This window comes from Petaurus breviceps, unplaced genomic scaffold (genome assembly GCF_028583685.1).
Source record: "Petaurus breviceps papuanus isolate PSGF00001 unplaced genomic scaffold, PetGlider_PUasm1.0 551, whole genome shotgun sequence".
NCBI lineage: Eukaryota > Metazoa > Chordata > Mammalia > Diprotodontia > Petauridae > Petaurus > Petaurus breviceps.
Window position 1 is genome coordinate 29,426,611 of NW_027186372.1, and position 26,955 is coordinate 29,453,565.

At 44.3% G+C, this 26,955-nt stretch overlaps 1 protein-coding gene across 6 annotated transcripts in view; it reads right to left on the reverse strand.

Moving 5' to 3' along the window:
* Positions 1-878: 878 nt before the first annotated feature.
* Positions 879-26,955, reverse strand: part of LARP1 (La ribonucleoprotein 1, translational regulator) — a 59,334-nt gene continuing 33,257 nt past the window's right edge. For 2 of the 6 annotated variants that reach the window (XM_069102518.1, XM_069102523.1), the window contains exons 2-19: positions 25,658-25,719; positions 25,223-25,288; positions 23,850-24,024; positions 23,581-23,712; positions 23,256-23,438; positions 22,667-22,829; positions 21,402-21,546; positions 21,013-21,187; positions 20,644-20,813; positions 13,125-13,502; positions 12,354-12,477; positions 11,912-12,117; positions 10,820-10,926; positions 9,538-9,689; positions 8,787-8,931; positions 7,188-7,297; positions 6,810-6,937; positions 879-5,265 (exon numbers count right to left, since the gene is read on the reverse strand). In XM_069102518.1, the coding sequence (XP_068958619.1) occupies positions 5,071-5,265; positions 6,810-6,937; positions 7,188-7,297; positions 8,787-8,931; positions 9,538-9,689; positions 10,820-10,926; positions 11,912-12,117; positions 12,354-12,477; positions 13,125-13,502; positions 20,644-20,813; positions 21,013-21,187; positions 21,402-21,546; positions 22,667-22,829; positions 23,256-23,438; positions 23,581-23,712; positions 23,850-24,024; positions 25,223-25,288; positions 25,658-25,719 (2,816 nt within the window). In that variant the 3' untranslated portion in view covers positions 879-5,070. The remainder of the gene's footprint in view (positions 5,266-6,809; positions 6,938-7,187; positions 7,298-8,786; positions 8,932-9,537; positions 9,690-10,819; positions 10,927-11,911; positions 12,118-12,353; positions 12,478-13,124; positions 13,503-20,643; positions 20,814-21,012; positions 21,188-21,401; positions 21,547-22,666; positions 22,830-23,255; positions 23,439-23,580; positions 23,713-23,849; positions 24,025-25,222; positions 25,289-25,657; positions 25,720-26,955) is intronic. The other 4 variants (XR_011171236.1, XM_069102521.1, XM_069102520.1 and 1 more) reach the window with 4 other exon arrangements.

Here is a 26,955-nt window from a genome sequence, read left to right on the forward strand (position 1 = left end):
TATCTACTTCATGTCACTGATCAACAATATTAGACAACCAGCAAAGATCCCCGGAGCACTCTTCAACACATTATCCGACTATTCAACCAGTTACCTGATTACCCAACTCATGTAACTGTACTATCGTCTTGCTCACTTTTTCCCCATCTTCCAAACAATTAGAATGAGACAGTGCCAAATGTATGCCTGGTAACCCCGTTGTCTGGCTTGATTCTTCTCTGATCTCACCCAAGGCTGCCAGTAACACCAGTGAAATCAATGAACTGCATGTAGTTTGGGCACTAATTAGTCGAAAGGTAGAGCGTCTGGATGGAATGTCTCAATGTCCTCCTAACTCCTGGATTTCTGCCATAAGGTTATCCTTGGGGCCTTCTGTCTGTTGTTATAATAAAAAAAAAAAGGGTATCTATCCCAACTATTTCAAACAGACTCACAGAACTAATCATGAACATCCTTCCTGGGGTTCCTGTTACTCTAACAGGTACATTCACAGGCAGGCTTAATTTTCTTGGATGTTATTTGCAAGTTTTCCACTTCATACTTCCCACAAGAGCAAAGTTCATAACTGAAGGGTAGGGAGAAAAGTGTATGGATGAGGGGAGAAATGCCCTTTTCCCCACCATGTTTCACTTCCCCAACCCAACCACTGCACGTTACAGAACATCTTATGTGACCATATAAAATATAGACACTTCCGGACCACTGCTGTCAAGGGGCGACTCAACCTGCCTGCAAAAACCCATCTTCTGTATTCAGTCTCTGCTTTGTTTTTCTAGCTCCAGCTTCCAACTCAGGAACAGTTCTCCATCCTTTTATCCATCACCTCCAATCCAATCCCTGCTCCTGTTCTGGAGTGGGAGAAAGCAGTCACCATGATGGTCTTTTAAAATTTTTATTTTTATACATTTTTTTTTGTATTAAAAAGGAAAAAGCATAATTACCACAAATTACAAAGGACTAAAGCGTTACTAGAATAATGAATGAATCACATCAGCCTGGAAAGCAGATACTCTGAATAATATTAATGTTATAATACAAGCTCATTCAAGTATCTTACATTTTTTTTTTTGTCCTTTTAAATGTGATGTTCTAGCACATGGTAAGATTATGTCCTATCAGGGAAAGGTGGGTCCTTTACAGCAATGCTGGACGACGTTTTCCTCTCTGGTGGGGAAACAGGCTATTAAGTTTTGCCTTTACCATCAACATGGCTGAAGAGGGGTGCAGTTTTTTTTTTTTTGAGGGGGAAGCAACGTGATCCCCTTCTGACCTGGGACAACAATGCATTGCAATTTGGGAGGAGCCTGACTATCAAAGCTCTCGGCCTGAGTTTTGGTGTTGTTATACATGTGTAGCTCAATCGTTGGCCCCTGCTTGTCCCCTCTACCCCTCTATCCCTGGCCCCAGGTGGGCTGGCTTCCCCCTTCTGAGTAGTCAGGGCTTCTTTATTTTCCTGTTGCAAAAGCAAAATTTCAAGAAAGGGAACAAGTTTTAATGTAACGAAACAAAATTTTCCCAAGAGGGCTCAGCACCAATCCACGTCTGAGTCACAGTTGCCCAGGCTGGGGATGGGGGAATATCTGAATTGGTAGTGCATCTTCTTGCTAAGACAAACCAGGAGGGAAGGTTAGCAGTTGCCAAGCTAGAGCAGAGGTGGGAGTGGACAAGAGGCACTACTCAGAGGCTAATACCAAAGTTCTTACTGGAACAAGCCAACCCAGGGAAGGTAAGTGAAACCATCCAGGATATGAGACGACTTTTTGTTTTATATGGGGTAAAGGATGGGGCAGGTGGGGGCTGTGGAGGAAACGGAAGAGCTGCTTTGTGACTCAGGTCTTGGGGTCCTTGAGGGGAGATGGAAGGGCAGGCCTGGAGGTCTTAGCCCCCCCTGGCATGCTTGTCACAGATAAGTCGGTCCTAGATTCAAGTGTCTTCAGAAAGTTTAGATGTAAACTACTCTTTGAAACATTAACCCCTAAAACATTAAAAAAAAAAATTTCCCCCCACCCTCCCACCTGTGAGTTGAGATGTAGTGCTGACATACCCACCCAGAGAACATTCTTTTAGGGAATTTCCTTGTCAGGAGTCAGGCAGACCAAAGAGAGAAGTCCCACAAGACTCCCACCATAGGCCCAAGGGCAGAATCCAAAGAACTGGAGCTTGAGCCAAGTACAGATTGTGGAGTGACAGGGAAATCCCAGCAAGCAAATCCAGCCCCTGTAGGATGGCTGAGGTGGGAAGCTGCCCTACCTGTAGCTGATCCTGGCCTTCCCTGCTTTCCAACCCCAAGTATGGCAGAGGACTGAGCTTTGAGGTTACTGTGGTATCAGAGATACAGTACCAGCGCTGGTCAGTCTGACGGGAGGGAAGAATGGAGGTGGGGGGAAATGCCCAGTGGAGTCCATTGCCAAGGCAAGCACCAGACCAGTGCAAGGGGGCCTCAGAAACCCTTGCCCTGGTGAAGGCTAGGCAAATTCCCCTCCACTGCCAACTCTGTTGCCTCAGATGTGATTGGGCGCCCAGAGGGCTGGAGGAGCTTTATAGACCAGCTCCTGGGCCACATATAACAGAAAGGACAAAACCTAAGATGCTTTTAGGATGGGGGAGCAACTAAGAATAAAAGATGGGGTGTTAATTTAGGCCCCTTTAGCAGAGAAGCTAGTTCCAGTCCAACAGTGGGCTACAGAGGCTAATTCCATCAATGGCTCTTATTACTAAGTGGTCTCCTACCCTCCAAATATTGATTTGGACCTAGAAAGGAAGACCAAACTTCTAGAACCTGGGGGAAGAAGTGGGGGTAGGGGATGGCAACTAAACAGTAAGACAAAGTGCTGAAGACATTTACTTCCCTTTGTGCCTTCCTTCTCTGATTACGAAGGGACCTAACTGCTATCACCCATCACCCACCTTTGTTCATGATGGCAGAGGGATGTTCCTCTCATTCCTATAGTTCCATCATCACTCAGAGACCTGACCAGTGGTTAGCAGCTAAGTAGCCGCTAGAGCATCAGGTCCACATGTGGCCTTTACCACATGGCTGGGATGGTCTGACTTGGAGATTCCCTCCCAATTCTGACCTTTGTAACACCACCCCTCCCAACCCCCCACAAATGTAGCCACATTTATTCCTTGGGGGTAGGGGGCGTGGGGTAGCCAAGGGCCAATCAGATGTGGAATCAGGGAGGATTAGGCAGAGGATGAAAAGCAGAGGCCAAATACATATGTACCATGAGAAACACAGTAGAGAAGAAATCTCTTGGCCTCTAGGGGAGGCCAAAACCTACTCCACGGCTCCAGACTTTAACAGACTGGACTAATTCCAGGAGATGAGAGTAACTGGGGACAAGGACAAAGAAAACTTTGTCTTCAATGGCCCCTATGGCCAGTTCAACCCACCCCTCTAGCCAACCCAGCAACCTGGGAGAATATGCTCTGCCTCCCCCTATTGCCATAGAAGCACAAGGATTTCAAAAGGCAGGAGCTGATGTAAGACTAGAGCTTACTGATTCTCTAACACCCATGATGCCATTTTCCTTGATCAAAATCAAGAAGATGTGGGGGTGGGGAGTGGAGTGGAGGTGTCACTCTGGGGCCCACATCTCCTCTCAACTGATGTTCAGGACCCTGGGGGGGAGGCATATGAGAAAAAGGCAAGGTGTAGGGGGTGGGGGTGGCGGCGCGACAACAGCACAGTACATACACAGAATGTCAGCTTCAAACTACGCATCGGCAGGTATCCAGAGGGACCAGCCCCTCCACAGCTGTGGCTCTCCTTTCCAGCCACAGAGGGTGGGGGGTGGGGGAAGAAGGGTGCTGTGCAGGTGTTATCTCAGTCCCAAGGATGATTTCTAGCCCGTTGAAACTCAGTTATATCCAGCCAGCCAAGGGCCAGAGCAAGAACTCCTGATGTCGAGTCAATTTTAGTCTGTGATCCCAGGCCAGGTTTCTGACTCCATAGAGGAAAACAGGCATGAGTGTATCAAATCCCCACTCCACAATAAGGCAACTTTTTTAAATATTATTTTTAAGGACAAAAGAACAAAGGGCAAGAAGTCGCTTTTTGTGGCTTGGGGTTGGGGTTTTTTTTGGTCTTTTGTGGTAAGTTTTGTCCTTTTTTTTGTCATTTTTCAAGGGACAGAAAAAGTAAAATAAAATAAATCATCTCTTAACAGGGTCTCTTCTTCAGTGAGCAGCGTCTCTCCGGGCTTGGGGAGGGGCTAGGGACTGGAATTGTATATGAGAGAGGGGGAGGGCCCTGCATTCCCTCCCCAAGCAGCCACTCGCTGGGCCAGCCCCAGGCCGGATCCTTTGGTTTCCTCCTCCAAGGTCTGCAAGTCCGAAGGGCAAAGCAGGGAGGGAGATTTGGGAAGGTGTGGGGGAGGGAGGACTAAGAATGGTGGTGAAGGCCACCAGATGAAGGTGTAGATCATTCTCCTAGAAGCCAGGCAGGTCTATGGCTCCAGAAGGGGAGAAGTATCCGCTTGACTGTGAGATTGGCAGTTTCCACAGGATAACGCCAGCCTGGGAGTGGGTTGGTGGGATGGCACTCTGGGGCTCTGTGCAGGCTGCATAGTAGAACTGATGGGGTAGAAGAGAGGAAAAAGTCTCTGGGACCAGGTAGCAGGGGCTGTGGGCTGCCAGCTGTAGGGTTGAAGAGTGATTTTGGTAATATGGACGAAATTCTGTCAATAATTTAAAACAACATATATGCGTGTGTGTGTATATCTGTATTTCTCATATAGATATACACACAGACTCATATACACACACACACACATATATATATATCTATATATATATATCTATATCTCTCTCTCAAATTCTCCCCTTCCCACCCCGGGGCCGAATAAGCTAAGACATGAAGACTTGTGAGGGAAAGGGAGGGAAAGGGGTGGGGATGGGAGTCTCCTTTTGATGGGTCATCACAGTGGCCAGAAGCCAGTCTCTTGTTGTCAAGTTGCGCGCACTGCAGTGGCCTGTTCTTGGATTGTCCACCTTCATTCCAACCTCTCCATTCTCATGACCTTCTCTGTCCCCTTCCTTCCCCAAGTCCAAGTGGGAAACAGCCCTTCACTTTCCCAAAGTCTGTATGTCTGAGGGCTGGCTTGATATTTTGGCATCTTCCCTTGCAGACTGGCTGGCAGGTGGGACATGGGCTTGGCTGGGCGCTGTGGCCGGTTTGGTGGAAGACTGGGACGGATACCGTTTCCTGACTTCTGCCGGCGCTGCGTACCTCTTGTGGCTGCCTTCCTCACCCATGGGGGGCTAAAACAGAAAGGACACGAGTCCAACATGAGACTGAGGTAGAGCTAACACCCCCGTTTCCATTCTTTCCTCATCCAGGGCACATGTCACCCAGAGTGGAGACATGCATAGCACAAGAGAAAGCACTAGCTCTGGAATTACAGAACATGGGTTCAAATCACAGACTGGACACCTAGGGCAAGTTGTGAAAAGGCTTGGTTTCTGAGGTTCCTTCTAGTTACAGACCCAATGAAAAGCCATACATATAGTACAGAGAGCCCTGAATTTGGTGACATAGGACCTGGGGTCCAATCCTAGCACTATCACTCAGGTATCTGATGTTGGCCGAGTTCTTTAACATCTCCGAGTCTGTTTCTTATGTGTATAGGATAGAACCAGAAGATGGCACCCCCACTCAGTTCTATATTTACATTTCCATAAGTTCGAAATCCAGCCCACACTTTCATTTTCCGAGTGCCCTTTGATAAGTTATTTAAGCCCCATGGAGTCTCAGCTCCACAATTTGTAAAACAGAGATAATTAAACACAGCTCCATTGTTTCCTGTCTCACAGAGACATTATAAAGATCAACTGAGATTACTATTAACCCTGCAACCCTATGAAAAGTGTCAATCTACAGCCAACTCCCTTTCCTTGGGACCCCACTAACCACATTTTGGGATTCATTTATGCTTCAGCAATAGAATAAGAGCCTCACCCAAGTTTAATAATCATAAGAGTCCTAGAGCCTGGTAGGAAGAAACCAGCATATCTCTAGTCAAATGAAACTCAAAACCTATGAAACCCCAAAGGTTGCCAGCAGAAACACTTGTCCCCAAATGCGTATCTCTCAGCCTATGCCTTTGAAAGGTAACTAATTTGTACTTTTCAACGTCTAAATCCTCTCTCTCCTTAACTGGACTATCCAGCTCCTGAAAGTACTCTCTCCCTTCCTGCTTCCCTCATCTCATGTGCAATGCCACAGGTGGCGCTATCACTCAACTTTGCTAACAACCCTCAAAGGGACTGAAAATCTGGGTTCCCTAGACAGACTGAATTACAATAACCAGGACCAACCACTGGGTGTCACTGTGGGGGCATTTTCAAGGAGGAGATGGAGGAGGGCAGGGATGACATGATGTCAGAGACTCAGAAAGGATGGACCTTAGAAGAATACAGAATGTTATGGGTTAGAGGAGACTTAGAAATCATTCCCTCCAACCCCCAGGCAAGGAACAAGACACTGCTTGCTCTCCTCAGACAGATGACCTCTGGAGCACAGAGTTTAGTTCTAAGCATCGTATTTTAGAAAGGATATTGATAAGTGAAAAGGACACTATATTTTCAGTCAGAGGACATGGGTTTGAATACTGGCCCTGCCACCTGGTGACCTTGGGCATGTATATAATTTAACTTTTTGGGGCTCTCTTCCCTCGACTTGTAAAATGAGAGGTTGGTCTACAAGGTCTCTAAGAATACAGCTTCCAAGTTACAATCCAGTGACCAAGAGGGCAGCCACACACAGAGTAACCCCGGGGTGGGCAAAGGTGGCAAGATTCACTTACATCCACTCGGAAGTCTTCTAGACGTCGGAATTTGCCGAGGTATTCTTGAAGTTTGGGGTCAATATCCAAGTTTTTGGCTTTGGAATATTTTAAGAAGGCCCAGAACTTTTCCAGCCCATACAGCTGCCCTGTGGGAAGACACAAGGTTTAGAAGTGGCCAAGCCTAGAGAGCTTGCAGGCTTGACTCGAGGGGAATCCGGTCATATGCTAGCCTAGACAGATCAAGGCCTCAGGAAATCCCACTAACCACCTTTTGGGGTTCATTCAAGCTTCAGCAGTAGAATAACAGCCTCACCCAAGTTTAATAATCGTAAGAGGGCTCTTGATCCATTTTTTCCCCCAACCCACTAACTTAAGAGTCCACTCTGATTTCCCTACCCGCTTCATAGTCCTTCACAGTCTCATCCTGGAAATCCTTGAATATATCTGGTCGGAACTTCTTTTCCAGACCATAACTGTAATATCGAAAAAGGCACTCCAAACCATACCTGTAAAAGAGAAACCATAAATTAGGCCTCAGTTTTTTCAGCTGTGAAATGGGACAGTATGACTTTCCCATCTAAGAATCAAATCCAGCAAATATTTAATAAGCAAGGCCATCTGTTAATATAGTGGAAAACAAAACTAAAAATTTATAACTTGACAGAGTTGCGAGGGAAGAAATAAAATACAAATCATTAGTAACAAAAGTATGCAAGAATATGAGAATTACAAGGCTATATGATGGGCTCCTAAAAGGCAGATTCACTTCTTGTTGGTGGAGGAGGAGGGAAGGAGAGCTCAAAGCAAAGAATACTGGACCCAGGCCTCTGGAAGACAAGTGTTATTTCAAAAGGTAGAAATGGGTGGGAGAGGAAATAAACCCACAATATAGATATTACCCTAATTTTTACAAGATAAGACAAGTAAGGCTCAGAGAGGTCGACCTGATGATAAAATGAATGTCAGAAAGAGTCTGAACCCAGTCACAGGAACACAGATAAAAAGCAGGAAAGAACTTTGAAGGTCATCTAGTTCAAAACTCCCATTTTATTGAAGAGGAAGTCAGGCCCAGGTATATGTTGAGTCAATTAACATACAAGTAAGTAGCAGAGACATAATTCTTTCAACAATAATACACTGCAGTCTTTCTGATGAGATAAAAGAAAATCCCCCAAGTACACACAGGGGATGTACAGATACTTAGGATGAAGCCAACGACTGGCTTTGTGGAACTTTAGGCATTTCAATTAGGGCCTCTGTATCCTCATTTGTAAATGAGGAGGTTAAATTAGATGACCTCTAAGGAGGTTTAAAGTTAATTTCAGCTAGAGTTAAAAGTCTAGAGTTAAAGTTTCAGCTCTAAAACTATAATTCTCTGATATAGGAATGGCAACCAATGCCAGTGAAGGGTCTTAAGTAATTCTGGTATGAGTATAATTTGAAAGAAACATAGTTAAACCTTCAAGTGATGAGAACTGTCTTGAAGTCTTAGGAGAGGTACTGGTGGAAGAATTAAAACTTATTCTATTTAGTCTGAGAAGACTGAAATATGGAGCAGAAGGTGCAAAGAGGCAAATTTAGGTTCAATTTTTAGAAGAAATTTAAAAGTTAGATAGCAGCCTGTTAGGTATGTTGAAGAAGGGTCTTTTTGGCTGGAAAGGGCTGGATTAGGTTGGTCCCTTCCAAATCTAAAATTCTCTTATGCAAGGACATGGAAGAATGACTGAATGTTGTGGTAAAGCAGAATTTTTAGTGAAAATTGGCATTGTATTATAGTTATCTGTGTATGGTGCAAGGCATAAGCACCTTGAGGGCAGGAATTATTTCTCCCAGCACTGAGCCTTTTATACAGTAGAGCAGGCACATGTTTCATCAAGAGCTGCTAAATTAAATTACTATATAAATGCAAGGGGCTTGACCAATTCCCAAACCCTCCTGTCCTAGCTTCCTTCCTTTTCGCCTGATTCAAAGCTAAGTTTCTGCTTGCCATCTCACCGGTAACCCTCCTTGCCATCTTCCACGGCCAGCTGCTTAAACTCTTCATACATTTTCTTGTTGAAGTGATCCCGGAGGAAGAAGGACCAGAAGCGGAAAAGGGTGTTCATCTCCTGGGATTGGCCAATGCCTAGCCGTTTCCGCTCTGTGAGCAGAGAAAGAAGACAAAGGATTAGGATAAGGGTTCTGCTGGAGCACGGCATGAGGAGAGAATCTGTACCCAATTACCATCCTGACTACCCATGCCCCATCCATGCTTCCCACCCTACCCTGACCTGGAAGAACTCTCTAAGGTCCTTTTAACCATACCCCACCACACACACCTAGCCAATTAGAGCATACAGGGCTGTTCCCAGCACACCAAAGTCCACTCTCCTTCTGGACCCATTTTGACTTGTACTTCTCTTGTTACAATGCCAATGTAGTTTTCCTGGTTCTTTTCTAGATGGAGATGGACAGCACCTCCTTCCTATTCCCTATCACCTAAGCATAACTCTCATCTCTACCACCCATTTTCCTTCATGTCTCAGTTAAAATCCTACCTTTCCCAATTCCCCTTAATACTAGTGCCTCTCTTTATTGATTATCTTGTATTTATCTTGTCTGTACATAGTTCTGTATGTTGTCTCTCTCCCTCTTGAGGTCAGGGTCTGTCCTTTGCCTTTCTTTGTATTCTTGGCACTCAGCACTGGGCCTGGCACTGGACTGACTGACGCTGCTCTCTTCCTCAACCACAGTTCTAGTCTCCTACCGTTAAGGCAGCGCCGACGATACTTGTGGTAGACATGTTGTGTGAAGCCATTCTCTTTGAGCAGCTCATGGGAAGGATGCTGGAACTTAGGTAGTGACTGTGGGGTGCAGCCATAGCTGCCAACAGCTGGTGTGCCCTCAGAGGGGCTGGAGCTGTGGGAACCAACACACACATGACTTACATGTCCTCTTTAGACTCTTAAAACGTTCTGTCTTCCTAGGGGAGAACCTGAGGCTGTGCTCCAGGAACCACCAATAACACATTACATTTCCCTGTGTTTTCACCTCTGTTTATTCTGTTCCATGCACCTGGAAGGCATGCCTCTCTCTCCAGGCCCAAGCACACTTAACCCTCACATCCATAGACGCAGAAAATTCCCCATCTATTCTAACTTCCACATTTTAGAGACAGGTTCAGAAAAGTCAAGTTAACTATTGAGAGAGTTGGCTAGTGTCAGAGATGGAACTAAGTCCAAGGCTCTTTCCATCATACAAAGTCAAAGTTAGAATACGATACAATGCAGAATTTCTGAAATGCCTACCACATGCACTATGGCCCTAATACCACCTCAATTATGATGTCCTCATGGATCCCCACAAGTCAGTTCCCAGCTGTAAATGATCTCCCCCTCCTAAACTCACACCAAAGAACTTTATATTCTTTACCTCTTTTCTCTCCTACTAGATTAAGATCTAAGTACAAAGACAATGCCTTATCTATGTCAGTACCAAGCAAAGTACACTGTAAATCATCAGTACTTGATGTCTGTTAAATGAATGAAAACATTCCAATGGTCCCTTCTTAGCTCAGAAGGACAGTCCTTCTGGGCCAGCATCCTGATCTAGCCTGGATGATGGCAGCATGGAAGGACTACCCTACCCTCCCTGGCATGATTTCAAAGAGTTAGGAACTCTGTCAAACATATAACACCCCTTAGTAACATGGAGTATAGCTGATTAATAAATTCATGAAACTATTTCTAGCCCATACCATCACTTAGAATAAGAGTTTCCCAACCTCTCTCTCCACTATGTAAAGAGCTACCTTTTTCTCATCCGAAATAAAGTCACTTCCTCCAGAATTCAAAAGGCAGTCCCATATCCCTAATGTCTAAGATCTCATCAACAATTTCTTGCCCATCCTTAGTCCCTTTCTGATTTCAGACTTTTATCTCTCACTGCAATCTCTCTTCATCTACATGAATATTCTATCATCCTAGATGCCTCTGTGTCTATCTCAAAAGAATACCTCTCCCACAGCCCTGACTCTAACTTCAAAATACCTGATGGAAGCTGTCCGGGGCCTGTGCTCACGAGAATCCATGACCCATCCCACATGACACTCCATGGGCGGGTTTGAACTATGACGTGTCTTCCTTTTTCGGGGCATCTGTAAGAGGTTATTCCAGGATTTGTTACTGATTAATTTGGCTAGTAAAGGTTGTAAGTCTTCTGAGGACCTTAAACTATATCTGTTATTAAGATAATTTTGGTGCCCATAACACCTCCATTTTAGATGGAGAAACTAGAACCCAAAGATTATAAACGCACAGTCCAAGGTCACACACAGTTTTTCAGGAATATCTCAATCCCAAACCACTTTCTGTTACACTTCAGAAATGAGTAGACAGGCTAAATTAGGGGATTAAAAACAGCAAAACATTATGAAGTTTACAAAATACTTTACATATGTTACTTAAATCTCGTAGCTACCCCAAGACAAGTACTATTAGCTACCACTGTACTCATTTTAAAGAGGAAAACTGAGGAAAATTTCCTAAGAAATTAAGTGACCTGCCCAAGGTCACATAGATAGCTATTAAGTGACAGAGGCAGGATTTGAACCCAATTTTCCCCCTCTGTCTGTGCTCTCCCCATTTTGCTTTGAAGTTAAGTCCAATTAATATTGCCATTGTTCTTATAAAGTATAGACCAATTTTATCTCTTATAGCTCCATGCACTAGCCTTGTTAACACCTTCCCCACCACTCCCACTCCCTATTCTCTTGTACATAGGGCCTCTACCTGTTAGAATGTAAGCTCCTTAGGGGGCGGCTAGGTGATGCACTAAATAGAGCATTGTCCCTATATTCAGGAGGACCTGAGTTCAAATCTGGCCTCAGACACTTAACACAAAAAATTAGCCATGTGACCTTGGGCAAGTCACTTAACCCCAACTGTCCTGCCTTCCTCCCTCTAAAAAGCAAAAAAAAAAAACAAAAAACAAAACAAACAAAAACAAGAATGTAAGCTCCTTAAAGGACTATCTTCACTTCTGTATTTGTATCTTCAACATTCAGCACAAGATAAATTATTAATGAATGTTTTTTAATTATTTTCACTTAAAATAGGTTTCATGGGATTGAAGCCTCGTACCTTGGCGTCTATCGTTCGTCCTTCTTTCACCACTGGGTAAAATCGGGATGTCTGGCTTGCATCTTTGAGTTGGGGGGTCCGGGGGGTCCGAGGAGTCCTGGTGTTACGGTAATTCGGTGACTCAGGGACAGTGGTTGGCAGCGATCGGGCAATGGTTGAGGGCTCAGGGGCACCAAACAGCTTGTTGGCTAAGGCGTCTGTGGGAACTGTGGATATAGTGGTAAAGTCTCATCAAGGGAGTGTATGAACAGTATACTATCTCTGAAGGGGTAAGATTTAGAGAAGAGGCCTTGGAGGATCATTTAGTCTACCCTCTCACTACAGACCAGGAAACAGGCCCAGATAGAATAAACAAATTTTCCTGAAGTCACAAAGAAAACTTCTAAATTCACTTTGCTACAACAGGAATAAGCCCTACCTCTCACCCAACTTTTTGACTTACCTTGCTGGAATCGTGGAGGCCCAGGTGGGACTTCTTGATTGGGATCAATAGGGGGCTCAGGGGTCAATGTATCAAACTGCTCCCGGCTAATCATGTTGACTTTCTTGAAGTTCTCAACTTCTTGCTGTAAACAGGGCAGCAGAAAGTGGGAGGAAAAGAGGAACTAATATCAAAAGACAGTCTGGCAACACCAGCATTACCCCTGATTAAGGACCTTCTAGAGAGAACTAGTGTGGGGTTAATTCTCCCTCTGAGAATAAGATCTTTTTGCCCCAGAACTATTTATACTAGGAGTAGCTGCCAATTCAATTAGACTAGTTAGTACCTACCCCTCGATACAATGTGGTCCAAAGTAAGATGAAAGTCATTCTTCCTGGAAGCCTTTCCAAATTCAGCCTATCCCTCTATACTTCAACAATTCTTTTTTTTTTTTTTTTTGCCTTTTGGAGGGCAATTGGGGTTAAGTAACTTGCCCAAGGTTACACGGCTAGTATTTTTGTGTGGGTGTTAAGTGTCTCAGGCTGGAACCTACTCCAGTCCTCCCGACTCCAGGGCCGGTGCTTTACTCAATGCACCACCTAGCCGCCCCTACTTCAACAATTCTTAACTCCCTCTTCATGAACTTTGGGGTGACCCATAAATTATGCCTTGGTCTTGCCATGTGACATATAGCCCCTCTGATAAATGGTTCTGCACAGCCCCACTGACATGACTCAATCCCTGGCTAAACCTCACTTTCTTCCCTGCCCCTATGTGGCCCCAGGCTCTCACCTTGATCTGGGAGTACTCAGGCTCAAACTTCTCTGTCCACAGATCCTGTTCATAGTAGAAGAGCCCATCATTTATAACTTTGGCCAATTCTGAACTCATCTTGGCTCGGGAGGTATGGTTACCAGTACGATCACCCCCTGGGTGGCGCCGTAAGTAAGGTGGAGTCTGTGTGACAATGAGGATCTTGTTGACATCCCGGTCATCAATCTCATAGTCTGAGTCCTCATCTGACCAGTCAGTGAAGGTGTTCTTCCGACCATCCATCTGTTCCATCTCCTCATCAAACAGGAAGTCCAACTCTTCTGGCTCATCTTGGTCCTTGGATTTCAGCTGCTGAAGTGGAGCTGTTTGCTGCAGGAACTTAGGCTCCTCTGCTTTCTAAAAGACATAGCAGAGTAGGAGGGGAAAGGCATGTGATTACATGGGGCCCTTGGAAACAGCTTCCTAAACCAAGCATCCAAATGACATTTACCAGCATAAATACACTTTCTCTATTTCTAACCTTTGAAGGACCTCACCTTCAAGACACAACTCAAACTTCCACTGATTTCAAAGATCTATAAATCTACCATATCATCCCCAAATTTTGTATCTAATGCAAAGGATGTTTCATCCACTTATTTAATAAACACTGACTGTGTTTACTATATAAAACATTGGTCTGGTTGCTGATGAAGGAAAAATGTCCTCACCCCCTAAAAGAGATTATAGTCTACAAGGTTCAGGAATTCTTAACCTAGGATTAAGAATTCTGAGTGAAGGGGTGACTAGGTGGCGCAGTGAATAGAGCACCAGCCCTGGAGTCAGGAGCACCTGAGCTCAACACAATACTAGCTGTGTGACCTTGGGCAAGTCACTTAACCCCAATTGCCCTGCCTCCCCCCCTTCCAAAAAGCAAAAAAAAAAAAAAAAAAAATTCTGAGTGCACAGCATAGCACTTAAGAGGTCCATGACACCAAAAAAGGTTAAGAATCACTAAATTAGACGATATATAACATGTAAACAGATAAATACACATAATGTGAGAAAAGAGAAAAATTAGGGGAATTAGGAAAAAGTGCACAGAGGAGATGGCATTTTATGCAAGCCTTGAACAAAGATTCCAAGGCAAGGATCAAGGTAGTAAAGGGAATGTTAATTTCACAGGACAAATCCATCAGTTTGGTTGGAATAAAGTGCACATGAATGAAATGTAAAATAAGTCTGAGAAGACAGACTGAAGCCAGGTCCTGAAGAGCTTTGATTTCATCTCAGAGGCAATAGTCAGCCAAAGCTGATTTCTGATTAAGGTAGTAACATGGTCAGACCTGTGTTTTAAGAGCATTTGGGGAGTCATACAGAAGATTTGAATAGAAAAGGGAGACTAGAGGTTGAGAGACCAATTAGGAAACTACATGGAAGAGTAGATTATCTGTTATCAACTTCAATGATACAAAACATCTGCTACTCTGTTTCACTTACATATAATTATGAAGACAGGGACACATTATAAATGTACCGAAGGTGAGGACCATATCTTTAGTAATAGTAACACCACCTTCTATTAAACATGGCATTTAACACATCATAAAACCCTTTCATAAAAAGTTCCTCCATATTTTTCATGTTAGTCCTATGAGGCGGTTTAAAACAGGCACTACATAATATGCCCATTTGTCAAGTGAGTTTCACTAAAAATAACTCAGTCATACAACTAGTAAAAGCTACTACAGTTGTGCAGCTCGTAGATTCAATACTCTTTCCCCTATAAGACTGTACTCAATTTTGATGCATAAGCTTGTATATTTTGCTTCTGTACTACAGTATTCCAAGCTCTCTGTTCCTTTATATCAGAGGCTCCTAAAACGTGTGATCCTAGCTACAGCTTGTCAGAACTTTTTCATATAATTTTTTCTTTTACCTTGAATCTCTAGATTTTGACTATAATCATCCTGGGAGTTTTCATTTGGGGGTTTCTATCAGGAGGTAACTAAAAGATCTATTTCTACCTTGCCCTCTGGTTATGATATCTGGCCAGTTTTCTTCTATGACTTCTTAAAATACTATGTCTAAGCCTTTTTTGGTCATAGTTTTCAGGTAATCCAATCCAATGATTCTTAAATTGCCTCTCCTTGATGTTTTCCAGATCGGTTTTCCCCCCCAAATAGTTTACATTTTTCTTATTTTTCATTCTTTTAACTGTTTTTAATATTTCTTGTTATCTCATGGACTCATTAGCTTGTATTTTGACACATTCTCATTTTTAGGGAGTTTGTTACTCGGGCATTTTTAAAAATCTATTGTGACATGCTGTTAATTCCCTTCTATGTTCTTTCTTCTACAATTCTCACTTCCCTTCCAATTTTTCCCTTTAGTGTTTTCGTTCATTCCTAAAAATATCTTCAAAAAACTTGTTCATTTCTTCCACAAGTTCTAGTTAAACTTGTGCCCACCTATGACTGGGGGCGGGGAAGGGGGACCTGCTTGTAGATCATTTGGAGTCATTCTCTTCTAGGTTTCTGTGTCCTGGGCTTCCCTCACAAAGTTTTACGGAGGCATTTTTTCTTTGCTCCATTAGCCTACTTCCCAACGTCAGATTTTCTGTTGGGGACAGATTCTGTACACTTCTGGAAATAATGTTTCAGTTGGTCCTCTGTTGCTTTCTTTATTCTAGTAACTAAGGAATGAGCTGGGGACCTGGAAGTTTTCAGGGCTTCCAAAATAGTCGGATCCAGAAGGAAGTCTGGCTGCGGGTCTCCTGGTCTAATCTCTGTAAAAATGGCTTACACTGACTTGGTTCTGAGCTGAACAGACATGTAGGCTTGTTCCTACACGTTACAGTAGGGGAATTACAGTAGGTAACTGTAACGTGCTGCTGGACTCGGCCATTTATTAGCTAGTTGGGAAGTCCTGTAGGTTCAGACAGAACTGCAGGTTCCTCTTTAGTTTGGGATTCCTGCCCTGGTTATTCTGGTGCAGGCTTCAGACTAGGCCGAGTTCAATGGACACCTTGTTCTGCTCCTGGTTTAAATCACACAGCTACTTACTTTCTATACTTGAAACTTGTTGAATGCACAAGCCAAGGGTTTATAATGCTCCCTTGCTCTGGACCACCACTCTACGTACCCTCTCCTCAGTCTGCACTGGATTTGTGACTCAGCACACTGAACAGTGAGAGGCAGTAAGAGCGGTCAGTTACCACCCATTTCTGGTCCCTGTATAGGGTCAGGCCCCTGTGCCAGTTTTGGATCTCTTCCTGCCTGGATGCACAGCTAAGAAAAGGCTTTTATACAGATCCTGTGCTAGCATGCTCTGCATTTTAGCGTGTTAGCAGACCTGTTATTCCAACTTGGGCTAGAAAAAGAACTGACTTTTTTATTGGATTTTCCAAACACACAAAGCTGGTGTTTCTAGATTACTGATGGATGGTTGTGGGAAAGAGCTTGGCTATACTATTTCCATATATTCCATCCTCCTGGGTGGCGTCCGATCCAATATTCTTTCCCCCTTGATATGCCACTTCTATAATGACTGGCATATCGTAGGCACTCAATATCTGCCAACTGGTTACCACAGAAAGAGTTAAAGTTCTATCTGTATGCTTAGGCTGTTCCATACCTTGAGGTAAAAAATTCCATTATAAGGAGAACTGATTTAATTGGTATAAGGAACTACCTGACAAGGAAACTCCCTGTACTAATGCACATCAGTACCTTATCTAAAATATACAATCATACAATCTTAGAATTACTTAGAACAGCAACGTACAAACTTTTTTGACCATGCATCGTAAGTAAAACATTAAGCATGTATCTGTAATATTTTAATTATAAATTAGCTACATGCTATTATATTGATGTTAAAAACATACAAAAAATAAGACATTTAAAAAGTTTAATAAAGATGAAATAACATTTGAACTTTTCAGGTCACTGTACAGAAGATGGATATGAGAGATCTAAGATTAGGAGTCCAAATAGGAAGCTACTGCAACAGCCCAAGAGAAAATGCAGTTCTGAATTAAGGTGTAGTTATGTAAGAAAATGGAGGAAATGTGATAGAAGGGAAAATGACAAGATGTGGCAACTGATACGTTGAGTGAGGGAGAACAAAGAACTAAAGATAATCAAGACTGCCAACTTGGTTGTTTGGAAAGATGGTGGTGCCCCTTAACACAAAAGAGAATTAGAAGAGATAATCTGGAGGGAGAAAGGGTTGAGAAGTCTGGGTTTTTATGACTGAAATTCACCTGATATTTCCACCCAAAATGAAAAAGAGAACACAACAGTGAGACTCTTACCTGTCAATGTTCCAGAGTGTAAAGCCTACCCTCTGAGGGGTTCCTGCCGCAATGAGGCGATATGAGGGGAAAAGGGTCAATTTCCCCAGTAGCACCAGATAAGGGGTCAGGTTATAACTTTCCTCAAGGGGAAGAGGTTAGCTGAGGAGTATTGATTGAGGAATAAGGGTACGTGTGGTTGTGCTGGAGAATCCTCACAAATGGTTATCACAGGGAGAGTAGGACATAATCCATCTAACCACTCTCAGATAGCTCATACTCTCTGGTAGGGATGCCATGGCCCCTAACTTAGGCCAAGTGAGGTTGAATGACATGTCCAGGGCTATGTAGCCAGTAAGTATCAGAGGCTCAGTATCAGCTCTCTTGGGTACTAATGCTTCTCCTCCTTCATACTAAACTCAACTCTTTCTAGAGCTAAAGAACATCCTCTTCACACAGCAATCCCCTAGTTCCAAACCTTTATCACATCTCAACTAGATTATAGCAACAGTCTTCCAGTCTCCTTCCCTCAGGTCTCTCAACAGTCCAGTCCATTCACTAAAGAATCATCAGTAATTTTTCTAAATAGGTCTATGTCACTGCTCTATTTAAAAAGTAGTTCTCTGTCTCGGGGATAAAAATGCAAACTCCTTTGTTTGGCACTGAAAACCCTTTACAATTGGGCACCCAAACCACATTTCTACCCTTACTATATAGTATTACTCTTCATGGACATTCAGTCCAATAAAATTGGCATTTCTGTTGTTCCCCAATGACAGGTTTTCCATTGGCAGTCCCTCATGCCTAGAATGAAACCTCTTCCTCATTTCCATCTTCCAGAATAGTCTCTTTCAAGACTCAGCACGTACCACCTTCCCCGAACTACCTAATAATCATTTTGTGCGTCTGTATATGTGTGTGTGTGTATATATATATATATATATATATATATACACACACAGACACGTATATTTTATTTGTCTGCCATTAGAATGGAAACTACCTTAAAAGCAGGTAAAATCACTTCAGTTTTTTTATCGCCAGTGCCTAGATTAACATCAGCAACACCAGGGACCTAAATAAATGCTTATATAGTACAAGCAGATTATCAAACATGTCTGCTTCGTCCATCCACTTCATGACTGCACAAGCTCTAATTCCATTTCCTTTTTCATTCTTTTGCTTGTGGAAGATAACCTGTATCTTTAGTCTGAACTCTTAGTACTGCACCAAATTCCTGGGATCATCTGGGATATTTGGTTCCAATTTCCTTATGCTACTGAAGGGGCAACAGTAACTTTGAACTACTGTGGCTACAGATGTGCTAAGAGACACTGTGGTAAAAGGGTAAATGAGCCAGTTTGATCCAAACTTTCAGTGACAGGGTCAAAGTTCATCTTAAAGACACCTCATTGGGGTTTCTGGAATTTTTCTGGCCTCCAGATATATGAAGACCTTAGATGAAAGTAGAGGGCAGAGAGGCCACAAGAAAAGTCTACAGAAGAGGTAGCTGAACCCATTTCAGAGCTAATTCGGAATTTCCAATTTAAAAGCCATTAAATCCAAGAAAATGAAAGAAAAATAGGCAATGCTGGAGGAACCACATAAAGATAAAATATGAAATGTACCACTGGTGAACTGTGGGTTGGTCTAATCAATATGGAAAGCAATCTAGAATTCTATCACAAAATGTAACTATGCTTATACCCCAATTCAGATATCCCACTACAAGGTAACCCAAGAAGGTCAAAGACAAAAACGTTGCATACACACCAAAATACTCATAAAAACCTATGCATGTATGTGTGCGTGTGTGTGTGCAAATGCTTGTAACGAACCAGAAACAAAGTTGAAGTTCAACGCCTGGAGAAGGGGTAAACAACTGTGGTACATAAATGTAATGGGATATTACAAGAGATGTGAAGACTCGGAAAAACCGATACAGAGTGGAAAAAGCTTAACTAAGACAATGGTATATATAAGATTAAAACAACTAAAATAAAAAGGAAAAAAAAATCACAACTGAAGGCTGTGTACTTATAATGGCCAAGAGATAAGAAAATGCAACTGGTACCTTCACCTTTGCTAGAAGTAGATGGGTGTAGATACTGCACAACAGAGACATAGGGAACTGGGAGTATAGGTCAAGGCAGATCTTTTCAGACAAGGGCAATGTGTGGATGCTTTTGTTTCATTCTGCTTATTTGTTACAAAGTGCTTTGGGGGTGGGAAGGAGAAGAAGAGGGATGGTGAGCTATGGGAAGAGAGGAGAGAATAGTGATGCAAAAAAAAAAAAGGAAAGAGGGTCACTGCCTTTTCTTTTAAATGCAGAAAAAAGAACAGAAGTGGGTTTAGAGGAAGGCACAGACAAGCAGGACAGCTTTGAAATGAACGCACTCAATTTATTAAATGATCATGAAAAGAAATGCAAGCTGTACGTGGAGACTGGCGGTTTCATAGGCACTCCGCTTTTGCTGTTCTTCTTTGTATATAGAAATGATCCTGTTTGTAAATATTTGTTAAGTTCGGAAAAACAAAAGCATTTAAAAGTCCAAACCCTCTCATTTCATAAAAGAGGGAAGTGAGAAGTCATCTGCCCAAAGCCACAAAGTGATTTAGGGAAGGGCAAAAACAGAGACTCAAACAAAGCTTCTTGATACCTTTTCAAAAGTGATGAAACAACCTTCCCCTCAAGTATATTAGAAGGCTCTTTAATAAGGAATGGTGCTGTTTTCTGATGACAAAGTATACAAGAGTAGTTTGAACTGCAGCCCTGTTGGGGGGGTTAGGGTTTAAATTTGAGAAGAACTGACTGAGGAGTGTTAAATCAAGGGATATGGCAAGAGACCAAAGGAGGGTCTGCAACCATTTCAGAAGGTCTGGGTCCTCAAGAAACCCTTGAGGGTGTAGGATTCTGGAATGTGGTTCCACCTCCAACACTGGGACTTCGGAGCCTCATTGTTCTCTGCCACACCTGCGTATCTGTGTGTATGTGCTGGCACATCAGGGTCATCCCATGCTGGAGTGAGACAGGTTAGGACTAAGACACTAGGAGGAAAGGGAGCAGGGAGTGAATGAGGATGGACAGGGCAAGCAAGGGTTAGAACACACTGGCCTCAAGGCCCTCCAACCTTTTGTAGGACAAAAATGTGATTACAGAAACTTCCCTGATGAACGGATATGGCAAAGCAAAAAGAACAAAGGTCTTGGCAATCTGTCCAATTCCCCACCCACACTGCTGGTAATGGAGCCAATACCAACCTTGGGTCTTGCTGGAGAGGGTCGAGGTCTCTTCTTCACTTCTATCCAGTTCTCTGAATCTAGGTCAGGGAGACTGGCTGAGAGGCCCTTGGGGATCGTCTTTAGGTTGCTGACCTCCTCTGTCTTGGTTGGCACAGGAGTGGCCGAGCGGGGAGAACCTGGTGCTGATTCTGGAGGGAATGCTGGTATTAGAACACACTTGGGCCTAAGTCTTGAAATGTTCTCATTCCTCTTCCAAGGAAACCATGAACAACATTTATGAACCACTGCCTAAGCCCTGCACTCCTCCCTCTAAGGTAGTATGTAATATCTTCCCACAGGCAGTCTCCCCAGCTCTGCTTCCCGTCCCTCCAACCTGCCCCCACCAACCTGTTTCCTTCTGGAAACTCTGTCGGGGCACAAACTCAGGGCAGTTGATGAGCTGAGAGAAGTCAGTCTGGGAATAATCTGTCATGGTGGGTCCTGGTAGGGGCCACTTCTCAGGCTGCTCCTTCCTCCGGATTTTCTGCTCTACAATCTCAACCACCTTGCTATCCTTTAGAGCCTAAAGGAGGAATGTGGATAATAGTGACAAGGCTCCCACTGGAATTGGTCAGACCCCACCAGAATTCTAGAAAACGGGCACATTTCTGAGGCAATCACCAAGGCCAACTGAGGCAGGCTCGGCTCTCCCCCTACCCAAGGCCAGGGTTCCTCCTCCCTCCAGGTCCTCAACTCTGTTTTATCCATTCCCTTTAGTGCCCCCTACTCCCTGGCACCTGAATGATGAGGCCCACTTCAGTGGTGAGGGCCTTCACTCTGTGGAAGGAGGCAATGAGAGTGATAGGAAGGAAACCATCATTGTCCATTTTACGCCGCAGGAAGAAGTCTCGCTCCAAATTGTCCACGCTGAAGTAGTATTCACTACTCACCCAGGAAAGAAGAAAGAGAAATAGGTAAGAGGGGAGGGTGGGCAAAGGACCCCACAGTGCCTTTTCTGAACACAACTTTCCAAAGATCACCAATGTACACTGAAATCTTCTTCTCATAGTGCTTCAGCAGTCCTTTTCTGCACTTAAATCTTTCACTTCCCAAAAAGGCCCTGTGCCCCAGGAATGGTATCCTCCCATAAGGGGGGGAGAGAGAGAAACCACCTAATAAAATGAGGAGCAGTATGTGTAGTAGAGACACTAACAGACTATACCGGTATGGTATACTACTCTTGGAATAAGAAAATGTTAAGTCCAAATACCATCTCAGATACTAGGTTGAGTGGCCTTAAGCAATCACAAAACCCCTCTGACTCAGTTTCCCCAGCTCTCTAGACTAACCTATAGATGTGCAATGAGGGAGCAGGTGGTGTAGTGGACAAGAGTGCTAACCTTGGCCAGGACATTTACTAACCATGGGACTCTGGGCACAACTACTTGACCTCACTCAATCTCAATTCACAATAGTGGCCACTGCATAAGATTGTTGTGAGGTTCAAATAAAGATAATCCATGTAAACTTTTGTAAATCTTAAATGCTAGTTATTATTAATCATATGCTTTTATTCTGTTTGTTACACAACCTTTGGACATAATACCTTTGTCTCCCCAACAGGACTCTATGCTCTGAAAGCAAAGAGTACCTTCTTAATAGGTACCCAGCCTCCCTTCTAGGTGTCCAGCACAGAGCGAGGCACAAAGTAGATACTCCATGCTGTTGATATGAATAGACATGGCCTGACAAGGTAAAAGGGGCCAGAGTAAAATACAGGATCACGGGTTTAGAGCTAGAAGAAATCTCTGAGACCTGTACCAACCTCCTCATCTGTAGATAGGAAAACTGACACTCAGAGAAGGTGGCTTGTCCTGGGTCACACAGGAATTAAGAACTCACTGAACTCAGGTCTTTTGAGTCCAAATACAAAATCCCCTCTCTCTCCACTACCACAAGCCATCGTCCCACCAGAAAGCTGATCTCCTTAGTCTTTTGAATGCCCCACCACCACCCCCAGAGCACAATCATTCTCCCTGCTCCCTCATCAGCCCCAACTCACATCTGTCGCTTAATGTAGTCTTTCAGCAGCTCCTGGTCCACATTATACAGATCATTGCTGCTCACATTGTCAAAGTAATAGGTGATGTTACTTTGGTACTTGGGGGTGCGAGAGCCATCAGAGCAGTCATACTTTCGATAGCCATACTGGTAATCGAAGTGGGCTGTGGAGTGGGAGAAAAGAGGAGAAGGATGTTACCCACTGATGGGAGGACAGGCACTTTTCCTGTTAGGGAACATTCCTGGGAGGGATAGACAGGTGCTGCTGAGGAACAAAATTAAGCTGGTGTCAGTGTTCTGCCAAGATGGATGACAAAGGTAAAAACATAGAAGAGTAAAAAGACCATCATTTGGGGAATCCCAAGACCCAGATTCTAAACTTGGCCCTGCAAGTCACAACCTCTCTGGATTGTACTAGACACTAGGCTCTAATAGTTGAAGTCCCCTTTCAGTTCTAATATCTTGCATTTTAAGGACCCTCCCAGATCTATATCCATATGAAGGTCAGAAGAGGATTGGTTCAACACTTCCTACCCAAAGCCTAAGCACTCGGTCCTACTCCCCTCAGCCCATCCTCAGCTCTCACGTACATCGTGTGTTGCCCCGGCCTCGGCCCCGGCCTCTGCCTCGCCCCCGGCCTCGGCCCCGGAACGCGCCCCGAATGGCTCCCCCCTCACTCTTCACGCTTGACGTCTCATCATGGTCAGGCCAGGCCCTTTCCTGTTTGTTGTCCGGATGCCACCCCGGGGAAGAGGGAGGGCCTTGGCTCAGTCCTGGAGAGAAGGGGGAGGGGTGGGGTTCATCCACCTGAGGGATAGTTCCTTTCTTCCCCAGTTTCCTATCTATCCCTGATAGCTTCCCACTCTCCAGCCCACCACCAAGAAGTCCGCCCCACCCAGCACCACTCTCAGGTACCTTTGACCTCACCACGACTGGCAGATGGGTGGCGAAGCTGCTCGTTCTGGCGGTTGGTACGTAAAGCAGTTTTGTCCCGGGCCACATCTGACTTCATGTCTATTTGCAATGGAACCCACTTGTGTTTGCTCCCTGGGGGACATCGTGAGCACGTGAAACACCGTTAGGGGAGGGGGGGGCTCTGCAGTGACACCTCTTCCCAGCCCCTTCAAGACCAACACCTCCCCACTTATAGACATGTGGTCCTCCCCAGAAGTGAAGCCCCCTACCTTTCTTCTTCTGCCCAGCTTTCTGGCTATCATCATCCCCATTCTTTTCTTCTCCAGACTCATCTGACTTAGCCTTTGGGCTTTCCTTATTGTCGCTGCCATCTCCTTTTTCCTGTTCCTTCATATCCTTCTTCAGGGGTGGTTTTCGAAGTGGAGCTGGCTTATGGGGCTGGGGCTGGAAGAGAAATAAGGGGCTCTTCACAAATGATGCGGTACATGAAAGAGTAAATCAGTCAGGGGCAGAGGCAACCTCCTGACCCACCCTATTTCTCTAAATGGCACCCCATATAGTGGAGTGTGCTGAAGAGGAAATACTGAGTAGTTGAAGAGACCTTAACCTCTGGGAGTTTCTTCTATAGCTAGGTAGGATTTGGTGCTAGACCTGGGCCTCCAATCCTTCCTCAGACATTGATTGGCTATGTGACCCTAGCCAAGTCACTTAACATCTCTCAAGTTTATCTGTAAAAGGGGATCATAGTGCCTGCCTCACAGGGATGCTATGTGGATCAAATGACAGCAGACATGCCAAGTGCACGTAAACCCTAAAACAGGATAAAATTTCTAGCTATTAATATTATGGTTTTTTTAAATGGGAGATAATTCCTGGTTAAATTAGTCAGAAGACCAGTGTTTCTAAGCCCTGACTGACATTTACTGTGTGAACCTTGGCAAGTCTCCTGGTTCCTCAGCTTCCTCATCTGTAAAAACAGGGATAATTGCCTTGTCTACCTCACAGACTTCCTGAAATACTTTGTAAATCTTGAAGCATTACAGAAAGGAGCTATTACTATTACCTTACTATTATTACTACTCTATACAAAGGCCTGCTGGCTATTTAATGTGAGAGGTGGAGCCCTGAGCAAGTTAGGGCCTGAAGGGCCTGAGGATCTCCCCTCTGTGGGAAAGCTGGGGAGAAGCCAGACCCAGGGTCACATTACCCCATCCGCAAAGAGCTTTGGAGGGAGAGACTTGAGCACACTGGCAGTCACAGCCTAGAGGCCTGGCCAGGGAGATTATCCAGCCTGCAGTCCCAGAATAGCAGGATGGAATAAAGAAACTGGTTAACAGCAAAGGCCTAACAAGGCAATGTAAGGCCCACAGTCTATGGGGAAGCTATTCTTGGTCCCTCCTGACCTGGAATTCAGGTCCCCAAAAACATTCTGGACAGAGACTGGGAAATGTGCTTAGTCCAGATCATGAAAGCAGACATAGTAGCACTCCAGCACAACTTTACTTTTATACCATCCATTTCTCACCTCACCCCTATCCTTCTTCTGGTCCCTACTTCTTGAAGTCAAAGGCTAAGAAATTAAGTTGGTGGGGAAGTGTATACATACAAGCTGAGTTCAACTGTGACAACCCTAGCCTCTTACCTGAACACTCTTGTGGGCTATCTCCCCAGGTGTGGGCCAGTTGGTAGCATCTCCAAAATCACTAACCTGCAACACAAAATTAGGTCATTCTCTGAACAGTGATTTGCCCTTATCACCTTTCCTCCCATCATCTCTCAAAGCCTTATTAAGGATAGTCTTAAACATCACCCCCCACCCCATACTGGCCATCAAAGAAATGGGGACTGAAGAGTGAGGTGAGGATGGATAGACTCAGGATCATCTATCTATCTCTCCCCTCTTCCAATAGCCACCCTCATCCCTAACACTGAACAGCTGCTATTTAGGCAGACCCTGAGGGGGAGGTGACAGCTGGTACCACAGATGGAGAGGATCCTGACTGAAAAACCCAATCTCATAGGCCCCAGGTGAAAGAAGACTGCCCCTGGGAAGCACCTCCAACTGATACCAACATACCTTGCTACCTTTTCGAGGTTTGGGATTGGCTGCCCTCACCACTTTGGCCGGAGCGGAGTGCTCTGTAGGGACAATATGAAAAAGACTTTAGTTGAATCAGAGGCAGGCAGGAGAAAGCACAATCCCACCCTCTTCCCAAATGAGTCCCTATTTCCAGTCCTCCTCCCTCCATTGCACAAATAGGCCCCAAATCTGAACCTCCCCATGATCTGTAAAGTCAACACTGGGGGGGAGGCAGGGGATGAACAAAGAAGGCTCAGGTGGTCCACACTCAATGGAAAACAGCTTCTCCCCATCTTCTTGCTCCATTCAGGTTTTAAAAGCAGGGCTTGGAAACAGATATGGAGAAGAAACCAACTAAAAGAGCACAAAGGATGTGTGTGTGTGTCTCTGTAGAAGCATCTTCATCTCAGAAGCCCTGGAGTATTTTAGGTACAGTCTAAATGACCCCCATATAGAGAGGCCTGGCAGAGACAGGAAAGCCAACTCTGTCTCAGAAAATGAATTCTCAGAAGCAGTGGACAACAACACAGATTCTCAGTGGCCTCAACTCCCCACCCAAAGGAAGAAACGAGCCTCAGATAATCACTAAGGACTCCTCGCAGACTTCTAAAGCCTATGATCCTATAAGCCCTGCACCAATTCCCCCTTACATTAGGCAGGTGGGAGAACTCAAATTGAGGAGCTTATAGACTCTTGGCCCTTTAACTTTGTTGGAAATTTCTCAGTTTCTGGGTCCAAGGTTGGAGAGAAGGCTAAGCCAAATTCCACCTTTTGGGTAAGTTTTCTCATGATCCACATTCATCACCTAAACAACCACCCATGTATGAAATACTATGCACCACCATGTACAAGGGTGCTAGGGTAATGCTGAATTAAAAAGTTAAACCCAGGCCTCTAGCTGCTGCAACTGGGCATAAAGATCTTGAGATCTGAGGGTCATCAGGCCAAATCTAAGCTTACCAACACCAGATCCAAAAGCACTGTGGGAAGGGATGCTACCTTAGAGAAGAGAAAGATCCACAGGGATACTAAAGGGACAGTCACTCAACCTAGAGAAAGGACCAATTTGTGACTAAGAGATACAACATAACCTCTACTAGGGATTTTCCTAAATTTTAGTTCTTCTGCTTTACTACCTCTATCTACTATGAATGTAGGCCAAGTCACTCCACTTCTCTTATTGTATGACCTAGAGGTCCTTCCCACTTTAAATTCAATGATGCCATGGGTAAGGGACTGTGAGAACAAGGCTATCAGGAAGAACACTGGAGGTAGGGATGGGAAAATGATACTGT